General features: G+C 37.2%; 1 protein-coding gene across 1 annotated transcript; it reads left to right on the top strand.

Moving 5' to 3' along the window:
• The first annotated feature begins 3,212 nt into the window (after nt 1-3,212).
• On the top strand, nt 3,213-7,362 carry LOC116019525 (leucine-rich repeat receptor-like serine/threonine-protein kinase BAM1). The gene is made up of 2 exons (XM_031259773.1): nt 3,213-5,942; nt 6,645-7,362. The coding sequence occupies exons 1-2, from the start codon at nt 3,341-3,343 to the stop codon at nt 7,079-7,081; spliced, it is 3,039 nt and encodes a 1,012-aa protein (XP_031115633.1). The 5' UTR covers nt 3,213-3,340; the 3' UTR covers nt 7,082-7,362.
• Nucleotides 7,363-9,816: the final 2,454 nt, after the last annotated feature.

The raw sequence follows: 9,816 nt of genomic DNA, 5'->3' as shown, positions 1-9,816 counted from the left end.
GCTTGTTTGTATTATGCATTGTGAAGATAAGTGTATGTATATAGAGGACAAACATACCTAACTGGCTAACTGAATATGTTCTCGATAAAAATGGGTTTCTATATATATACAAAATTATGAAGACATGTGACCAATCACTCTAAGAGCAACCCCATATATGATTTTTGGTGTAGTTTTAAAGGATATCAAGTTTATATAGAGAAGAGAAAAATAAATATTTTTACAATAATTCTATTTTTTATGAGAGTTGTGGGACCTATCAAAATCTAGGATTTTCGCACAACACTTGCGTGCATGGCAACATAGCGCCCAACCGGGCACATCCTGCGCTTTTTTTTTTCTTTGCGTCTGACCCTGTTTTTCTTTTCTTTTCTTTTCTTTTTTTCTTCTTTTTCCCTACCCGCTCAAAAATTAAATTTAAAAAAAAAACATTGTTATTGAGGATGCTTTTATAGTTGTCATAAGTTCATGTACGATATGTCTACCTTATCACAAAAAAAAAAAAAAAAAACATAGTTTTATTCTTAAAAAATCACACTAAAACCAACTCTAACAGATATTTTTTTAAAAATAATTTGCTCATTTTTATGTGGGGATTTTAAAAATTATAATTTGGAAATTCATTTTATCCAAAATATAATCTCGTATTATATCAAGGAGTTGGTGGTGTTTTGAAGTTTAAAATATTAGGGGAAAAAACCGTTAAATTATTGGTGTTGATATTGTCTACTCTTCAGCGTGTAAGTGGATGATTAATCATTATGTTAATTTTATTAATTAAAAATATATAAAAGAATTAAAATCCTTTCTAAAAAAGAATTAAAATATTAAATTGGTTAAATTATACTCCGTAATTATATAAGGACTAAATTGCAGAAAATTAGACATGGCAATTATCGACACGACCCGTTAACACGACACGAAACTGGGCACGAAAATAACTGGTTAGTGTTTAGCCTTAACATGTCCCGGGTCGTTAACGGGTTGACCCGTTATGTTTTCGTGTCTTAACAGGTCAACCCGTTAAACCTATTAAGAACCCGTTAATATTATCGTGTTAACCCGTTTACACATACCTGTTTAAAACCCGCTAAGAACCATTGTCATTTAGGTAAGAACCATTGTCTTTACAAAATATATCATGAACATGATTAATAATGAATTTACTACATTAGGCCAAGATCATACACCAATTATTGATGTTCAACAATATGAAATTTGAATGTTTATTGTGTTCAATTTTATTCTAAAAACTAATATGGACTTCTTTAATTATGATTTTTGGATGTTATTTTATAATTTTATGAATGTTATAAATTGAATATTTTTTTAGTTTGTTTGATGGATTGGATTGTATGTTTTATTTCTTTTTTATATAACTTAACTTTAAATTTTAGTTTTTAATATATCAATAGATTTAGCGGGTTTAAACGGGTTTCGTGTCATATCGTGTCGACACGATCCGAAACCCATTAGCAAAACGTGTATATCGTGTCAACCCGTTCAACCCGTTTAACCCGTTAACAAATCGTGTTCGTGTTCGTGTTACAATTTTGAACCCGTTAACCTTAACGTGTTGTGTTCGTGTTTTGCCTTATCGTGTTCGTGTCGTTATCGTGTCGACCCGTTAACGAAGTCGTATACACGAATTGCCAGTCGTCTACATAAAATGATGCGGTTGAGGGACCTCCAATATTTTGACATTTTGACCTATTTGAGTTAAATTAGTGCCCTTCTTTTCGTCCTGAATTAAATAGTGCCCCGTACTACTGTTTTATAGATGACAATTAGAGAATGATGACATTTTAAACTAGTATAAGCCTTACGGACATTATTGACTGCTTTTAAGGCAAAATTACAGAGCCTTTATTGGATGAATTGAACAGAATCTTAGGATTCTCCGTTTCCTCTCTTTAGCTTTCCTGATTTTAATGAAGCATTGAGTGATTTTTATTTATTTATTTACTTTGGGATAGTAAAGAGGGGACACTAAGGAGGTGTTTGGTTGGCTGGAAAATGTTTTTAAAAAAAAATGTTTTCCTTGAATTTAAGAAAATTTGATTTTCCTTTGTTTGGTTGGATGGAAAACATTTTTTTTTTTGAGTTCGGAAAACATTTTCCTTAAGAACAAGGAAAACAAATTTCTTGGTCACCCCTTGGTATTTTGTTTTCAATGGAAAACAAGGAGGACAATTATGCCCTCATTAACTTTCTTTAATTACCATTATTATTGTTGTTGTTATTATTGTATAGGGGTATGATTGTCTGTATACCCATTATTTCTTACCATTCCAAATCCAACCAAACAATAGAATATATTTTCCTGGTAATTTGTTTTCCATAGAATTTGAATTCTGTTTCCTTCAAATATTTTCCAGCGAACCAAACGAGTTGTAAAAAAAAAAGTTCAATTCTCTACTTTGAACACCACTTGTTGACATAATTACATAGGCACTAGTCGGACGGTAAAAAAGCTCCTAGGAGTCTAGCTGACTAAAAATGCATAACTTAATTACGGTAGGTTTATGGATGAAGTTCAAATTTAAACTAGTTACTTAATGATTTTTGTAATTTATCTGTTCAATTTTCTTTCTTTCTTTCTTTCTTTTTTTTTTTTCTTTATTTTTTGTAATTTATCATAAAATTATACTCTAATATCTTTTTTCGATCAGACGAGGTGTCCTGAACATATTTTAATTGTAAGAGACACCTTTAATCTTGTATCATACTCAAATTAATTACCGTTCGCATTGAGCTGACCCAATTAAGGGGTACTAGTCATAGTACACGGTCACTTACGCCAACCAAGTTGGTTATACTCTAAGGGTGTGTTTGGTTGAAAGGTTTAACTATCAGAAATGGGTATTAACGTCATTGTTATTGTTTAGTTGACATGTTTTTATAACATTACTATAGGGTTTGATTATCCCATTAATTGCAAAATTCATTTCCTAATAAAATAAGATTTTCATTTCCCTTGATTCTCCCCTTCCCCAATTATTAATAACATTCTCATTTCATCATACTACTAAACATGAAAAATACTCTCAGAAAAACTCGTTACCATTGCTAAACATTTGATACCATTCTAATTTCCATGTGTAAACCAAACACACCCTTAATAATTTTTGTAATTTATCATAAAAATATACTCTAATATCTTTTGATTTACAGAGAATATATATAAATGCTTTACCTGGTGAAAATATGGTAATTTGAGTTTTGCTTTAGCTCACTGAGCTGCAATCTCTACTCTAATTCCAAACCACTCAGCTAACCTAAAAACAAATAGTTTGTGGGCAATACAGAGAGAGAGAGAGATACGAATCTAGCGAACGAAATGCGGGTCCTTCTCCTACTCTTCCTCCTCCTTCAGTTTCATCTCCGCCACTCCACCGGCGCCGGCGCCGGAAAACCACCGGGCGTAACAGAGCAGGCGGCATTGCTATCTATAAAGGCGGCTTTCACCGCCGATTCTCAGTCCACTCTTTCCTCATGGAACATCTCCACCAGCCACTGCACGTGGCAACGGCTCACGTGCGACTCGCTCCTTCACGTGGTTTCGCTCGACCTTTCCGGCCTCAACCTCTCCGGCGTCCTCTCGCCGGAGGTATCCCAACTTCCCTCCCTTGTCAACCTCTCCGTCGCCGCCAACCAGCTCACCGGCCCCGTTCCGCCGGAAATCTCCGCAATCTCTACTCTCCGTTTCCTTAATCTCTCCAACAATATCTTCGGCTCAACTTTCCCTCACCAGCTCGCTCAACTCGCCAATCTCCAAGTCCTCGACCTCTACAACAACAATTTGACCGGTGACCTGCCGGTTGAAGTCTACAAAATGACCGGTCTCCGCCATCTCCACCTCGGCGGCAACTATTTCACCGGTCGCATTCCTCCAGAGTACGGAAGATTCCCTAATCTCGAGTATCTCGCGGTTTCCGGTAACGGACTCAGTGGCGTGATACCTTCGGAGATCGGGAACTTGACGAAGCTTAAGGAGCTCTATATTGGCTACTTCAACGCCTTCTCAGGTGGAATACCGGCGGAGATAGGGAACTTGTCTCAGCTCATTCGCTTTGACGCCGCTAACTGTGGACTAACGGGAGAGATTCCAGGGGAGATAGGAAAACTTAACAACCTGGATACTCTGTTCCTTCAAGTTAACGACCTTACCGGGTCATTAACGCCGGAAATAGGGTTTCTGAAGAACTTGAAGTCATTGGATCTATCCAACAATGCGTTCTCTGGTGAAATACCGGAATCCTTCGCGGAGCTTAAGAATCTCACTCTTTTGAATCTCTTCCGGAACAAGCTTCACGGTTCTATACCGGACTTCATTGGGGATTTTCCTGAGCTGGAGGTGTTACAGCTATGGGAGAACAATTTCACAGGTAGCATTCCACAGCAGTTGGGCGAGAATGGTAAGCTTCAATTTGTTGATATCAGTTCCAATAAATTGACCGGAAATATACCCCCAAATTTGTGCACTGGAAACAAACTTCAGACCCTAATTACTCTGGGAAATTTCTTGTTTGGTCCCATACCGGAATCTCTGGGCCAGTGCCAGTCATTGAATCGGATTCGGATGGGCGAAAACTATCTCAATGGCTCGATTCCTAAAGGGCTTTTGAGTTTGCCTAAGCTCTCACAAGTTGAGCTCCAAGACAATTTGCTCACTGGTACTTTTCCGGAGATAAGTTCCATTTCTTCCAGTCTTGGGCAGATTAGCCTTTCCAATAATAATTTGACTGGGCCATTGCCATCCAGCATTGGAAATTTTGCCGGTGTGCAGAAGCTGCTCTTAGATGGGAACAAGTTTTCAGGCCACATTCCTGCCGAAATTGGGAAATTACAACAGCTTTCCAAGATGGATTTTAGCGACAACAATTTGTCTGGTACCATTGCACCGGAAATAAGCCAGTGCAAGTTGCTGACTTTCGTTGATCTCAGTGGAAACCAACTCTCTGGTGAAATTCCGACTGAGATCACAGGCATGAAGATATTAAACTACTTGAACCTGTCCAGGAATGACCTGAGTGGGAGCATTCCAGAGTCAATGGCTGCAATGCAGAGCCTAACCTCTGTTGATTTTTCATATAACAATTTATCTGGATTGGTTCCTGGTACTGGTCAGTTCAGTTATTTCAATTCAACTTCGTTTGTGGGCAATCCGGATCTCTGTGGCCCTTATTTGGGGCCTTGCAAGAATGGTATTGTTAATGGGTCTAATGAATCCCATCAGAAAGGGGGTCTCTCACCATCTTTGAAGCTTATACTTGTTGTTGTGTTGCTTGTGTGCTCGATTGTGTTTGCTGTTGCAGCAATTATTAAGGCTCGATCTTTAAAGAAGGCAAGTGATGCTCGGGCATGGAAACTTACTGCTTTCCAGCGCTTAGATTTTACTTGTGATGATATTTTAGATTGCTTGAAGGAGGACAATATCATTGGGAAGGGAGGTGCTGGTATAGTTTACAAGGGAGCGATGCCCAATGGAGAACAAGTAGCAGTGAAAAGGTTGCCAGCCATGAGCCGTGGCTCTTCACATGATCATGGGTTCAATGCAGAAATACAGACTCTTGGGAGGATCAGACACAGGCATATTGTCAGATTACTAGGTTTTTGCTCAAACTATGAAACAAACCTTTTGGTTTATGAGTACATGCCAAATGGCAGCCTGGGTGAAGTTCTTCATGGCAAGAAAGGTGGTCATTTGCGCTGGGATACGCGGTATAAGATAGCTGTAGAGGCTGCAAAGGGCCTTTGCTATCTTCATCACGATTGCTCACCCCTCATCCTCCACCGTGATGTAAAATCAAACAACATTCTTTTGGATACTAACTTTGAAGCTCATGTTGCTGATTTTGGACTTGCCAAGTTCCTGCAAGATTCTGGAACATCAGAATGCATGTCTGCCATTGCTGGTTCTTATGGATACATTGCTCCAGGTATTATATACTATATTGCAATGCTAAATTATGATTTTCCTTCTTGGTTATTTTAATATCTTGGATATGCTTAAATGTGTTTATTCTGTTGATGCTAAAGTACTCCCTATTGTAGTTTATAGTCTTAGATTGTCAAAGAAACTACAATATGATCCTAATTTTGACTGCATAGGGGTCAATAGTGACTAGTGAGCCTTCATTTGTGTCTGATCTTTTAGAATGGTGGTCCAAAGGTTTCTATAAATAAGTGCTTGGTGCTTGTATTTCATTGCATCAAGAATAGGCCTAACGGTATTGATCTGTCTCTTCATTCTTTCTGGAATTTTATTGCTAATGCAGTAGAATAGAAAAGAATTACTACAAGGTTATTTATTGTACAGTCCTTGACTGCTATTAAACAGATCTGTAATAAATATGCATCAACAATGAAAATGATCTCTAACTAATTTGGGGTTGTTTGGTTGGAATTTATGAGTTCTGTAGTTACCTTGTCGACAATTCAAAGCCAACTTTGTCCTACCTGCAAATTGAAATAAATGAGGCGTCTTAGATTTACTTAGTACTTTCTTTAAACAAGGGCAACTGCTGAGTTAACCATTAGTTTTTTGTTTTATTATTTTTACCAGAAAGTGTGTTGTGTAATTCCAATATTGTTACTGTAGTTATTAATTGACATTGAAATTTATGCTCCCTCCTTGGCAGAGTACGCGTACACACTCAAAGTTGATGAGAAGAGCGACGTGTACAGTTTTGGGGTGGTTCTATTGGAATTAGTGTGCGGGAAAAAGCCAGTTGGGGAGTTTGGAGATGGCGTCGACATAGTCCAATGGGTCAGAAAAATGACGGACGGGAAGAAGGAAGGAGTTCTCAAGATCCTCGACTCCAGACTATCCACAGTCCCCATTCATGAGGCAATGCACATGTTCTACGTCGCAATGCTGTGTGTGGAAGAGCAAGCCGTGGAGCGCCCAAAGATGCGTGAGGTTGTGCAAATGCTAACAGAGCTCCCCAAGCAGCCCCCCGGCACCAAACCGGAGGGCACAACAACTTGTGAGTCCTCTGCACTAGAGCCCCCCGGAACTGGTACTAGCGACGCAAAAGACCACCAACAGCCACCACCCGATCTTCTCAGCATATAAAAATCTGTACGACTACCTCCCTCCCTCCTCCTCCTCTACCTAGTTTGTTCCTTAAGTAGCTGTATTATCAATTATGCTTTGCTTTCTGTTTAAATTGGGAGTGGGATTAAGTATTCTGGGATTCCCTCTAGGACTTCAACCTTCTATTTCCTGTTCTAGTTTTGGCTTGGTTGTACAGTCGGATTGGTGGTAATTCCAGTTGTAGTAGTGGTAGTATAAACTTGAAAAGTTGAAAGCATCAACATCATGGTTAATTAATTATGTGCAGCATTTAAGTGTCTCTTAGATTTGTTCTGCAATTTTAGGGATATGAAATGAATGAGGTGAATCCATCATCCATGGGAAGTCAGATCTTTACTTTACTGCAGACAGTATTTAATTGTTACACATAAATCAGTGTGCATATATATAGTTTAATAATAATTGGGAGTAAATTCAATGATATATAGTCCTAGAAATGTGTGAGAGTGAGTTTGACCAAAGAAGTGAAAGTGGGGTTTCAATTACTCACTCTCACCGGAGACTTGCAGAATTGATTGGTGGTGCCAATTAATTTAGGGTTTGGATCAGAATTTTGCAGTTTTCTAAATATTAAACGGTGGGGGTGGGGAGAGTAGTTGCGTACATTAATTAAACATATCAAACAATTTGTCTGTTGTAGAGGTAATCTGTGAGTGGTGGTCCTGTACGCCATTTGGCATGTACATGTGGCCCTAGATAATATTAAGTTCTTTCCGTCATACGGAGATTCTGTTTCCATCCTTTGTGATCTGTGCCCCGACTTGTCCCCTCCCTACCTCCATTATTGGATCAATCAAATTCATTCCCAAATGAAATAATTGCATTTGGAAATGGAATGATGTTACCTGAAGTCACGAATTTGATTTATGAACTATTATATTATATAGAAACGTAGTTTATTGTGTATATTCAGTTGGTTTTATTGTTGACTTAATAATATGAAGGTTTGTGAAATTTTATACTCAATGCACACAACTTGTGAAGAGGCAGATTAACTGATACACAAGAGTGAGCTAGGGATTGAGGTGTAGCAAATGAACAATAGATAAAATAAAAAGCAGAAATCAAGAGTTATCGTGCTTGAATACACGGGACACCAACTCAAATCAAGATCAATTTATTAAACATATTTAAGTAGAATGACACAGAAATTTACACAATATGATCACCTCTCTGACATCTATTGACATTGCTCAAGAGTACCGCTAGAAATTGGTGATCACGATCACGAGACCTCATGACGCAAAATCCCTTCTATTTTGAAAATGTTGCAGCACCAGTTGCCTCAAGACTCCCGACGAATGACGGACTATAGTCCCATTGATGAAGCACATCCCTTTCAGTCATGTTTCTGCACCAGTTCTCTGGATGTATGCTCCGCACATTCTTCACCACATATCACTCAAATATATAGCACTGAAATCCTAATACATGCATGATAGCTTCTTTCCATATATAATATTAGCATACCAACATGATGAAGGAAAGAACCACACAAGAAAATGAGAAAAAAATATATAGAAATTGTTCTAGACATGGTAATTCAAAAAGAGAAAAATGAGAGTGAAGGAAAAAAAAAATTAAAAACAAAACAAAAAAACTGGAAAAAAATATTAAAAAATTGTAATTACCTAGGCGCATGCACTATAGGTGCCCACCTGAACGCAAGAGTTGCACCTCATATTTTGGTGAGGTCCACATAGTTTGCAAAATCTTCATATTTGCTAGAAGTAAGTTTTTCTTCTCTCTCCACCTTATCATTCTTCCACTTTGAAAATTGCTTAAAATTTTTTTAATGAGGATAGCATTAAAGAACTCGATAATTTATTAACTTTCTTAATTTAAGTCGAAAGTGCAAGTTAGCTGTAATTTTGAACGGTTGGAAACCTTGGTAAAAGAGGCAATCATAGCATGTGAGTTGATGATACGAAAGGAGGCGATACAGTTACTATAAGTAGTGTGATTTTGCATCATCCATCATGTCACTGCATGCATGGTGTTTTATTTATCGTTATATATATATATAGAGATATATGTGTACCCACTCCTACTACTGCTACAGGGGGTGTATTATCACGTCAATATGAGATGACAATTGCATTAATCGGCGATACGATTTGACTTCACAAATATGTTGAGTGTACGTATGATGCCATCCATCGTTGGATTCTTCTGAATTTCTGAGACCTTTCATACATATATTAATTTCATCATTTCCTTCTTTCATCATATTTCAATTCGCCCTTTCACTTCACCAATCGTTTACTGCACCCTCTACTGGGAAACTGGGAAACCCATTTTTAAGAATGTCATATATATGATATATTGGTCACGGGTCATACCTTATGCTATCCCAAGTCCTTAACCCAACAATTTTCTTTCAGTGGCTTTCACTTTCATATTATCAAATTATAAATTCTCTACTATTTATTATTTATTATACATCCATGCAGAACTTTCTTACTTTTTAAAATGGGTTCCACTTTTATTTTATATTATATACATAATAATAAAATAATAAAAAATGGTTTTCAAAAAAAAAATAAATAAAATAATAAAAAGAACTATAAAAAAAAACAGGTTTTATAGCCGCTTTTGCTGCAAAAGCTGCTTGTTAAAGTACAAACAATGTTTAGCAAGCTTGCTAGACACACAAGAAATTTTATTTTTTTTTTAAAAAAAAAAAAAAGAGGAAGAAGAAATCCATGTGGCAT

This window comes from Ipomoea triloba, chromosome 5 (assembly GCF_003576645.1).
Source record: "Ipomoea triloba cultivar NCNSP0323 chromosome 5, ASM357664v1".
Taxonomy (NCBI): Eukaryota; Viridiplantae; Streptophyta; class Magnoliopsida; order Solanales; family Convolvulaceae; genus Ipomoea; species Ipomoea triloba.
This window is presented reverse-complemented; position numbering and strand designations above follow the sequence as displayed.

Excerpts from the sequence above, each read along its gene's own strand:
- LOC116019525 (XM_031259773.1), top strand. The coding sequence starts at position 3,341 with ATGCGGGTCCTTCTCCTACTCTTCCTCCTCCTTCAGTTTCATCTCCGC. Across the intron at positions 5,943-6,644 it reads TTATGGATACATTGCTCCAG|AGTACGCGTACACACTCAAA; the intron begins GTATTATATACT and ends CCTCCTTGGCAG.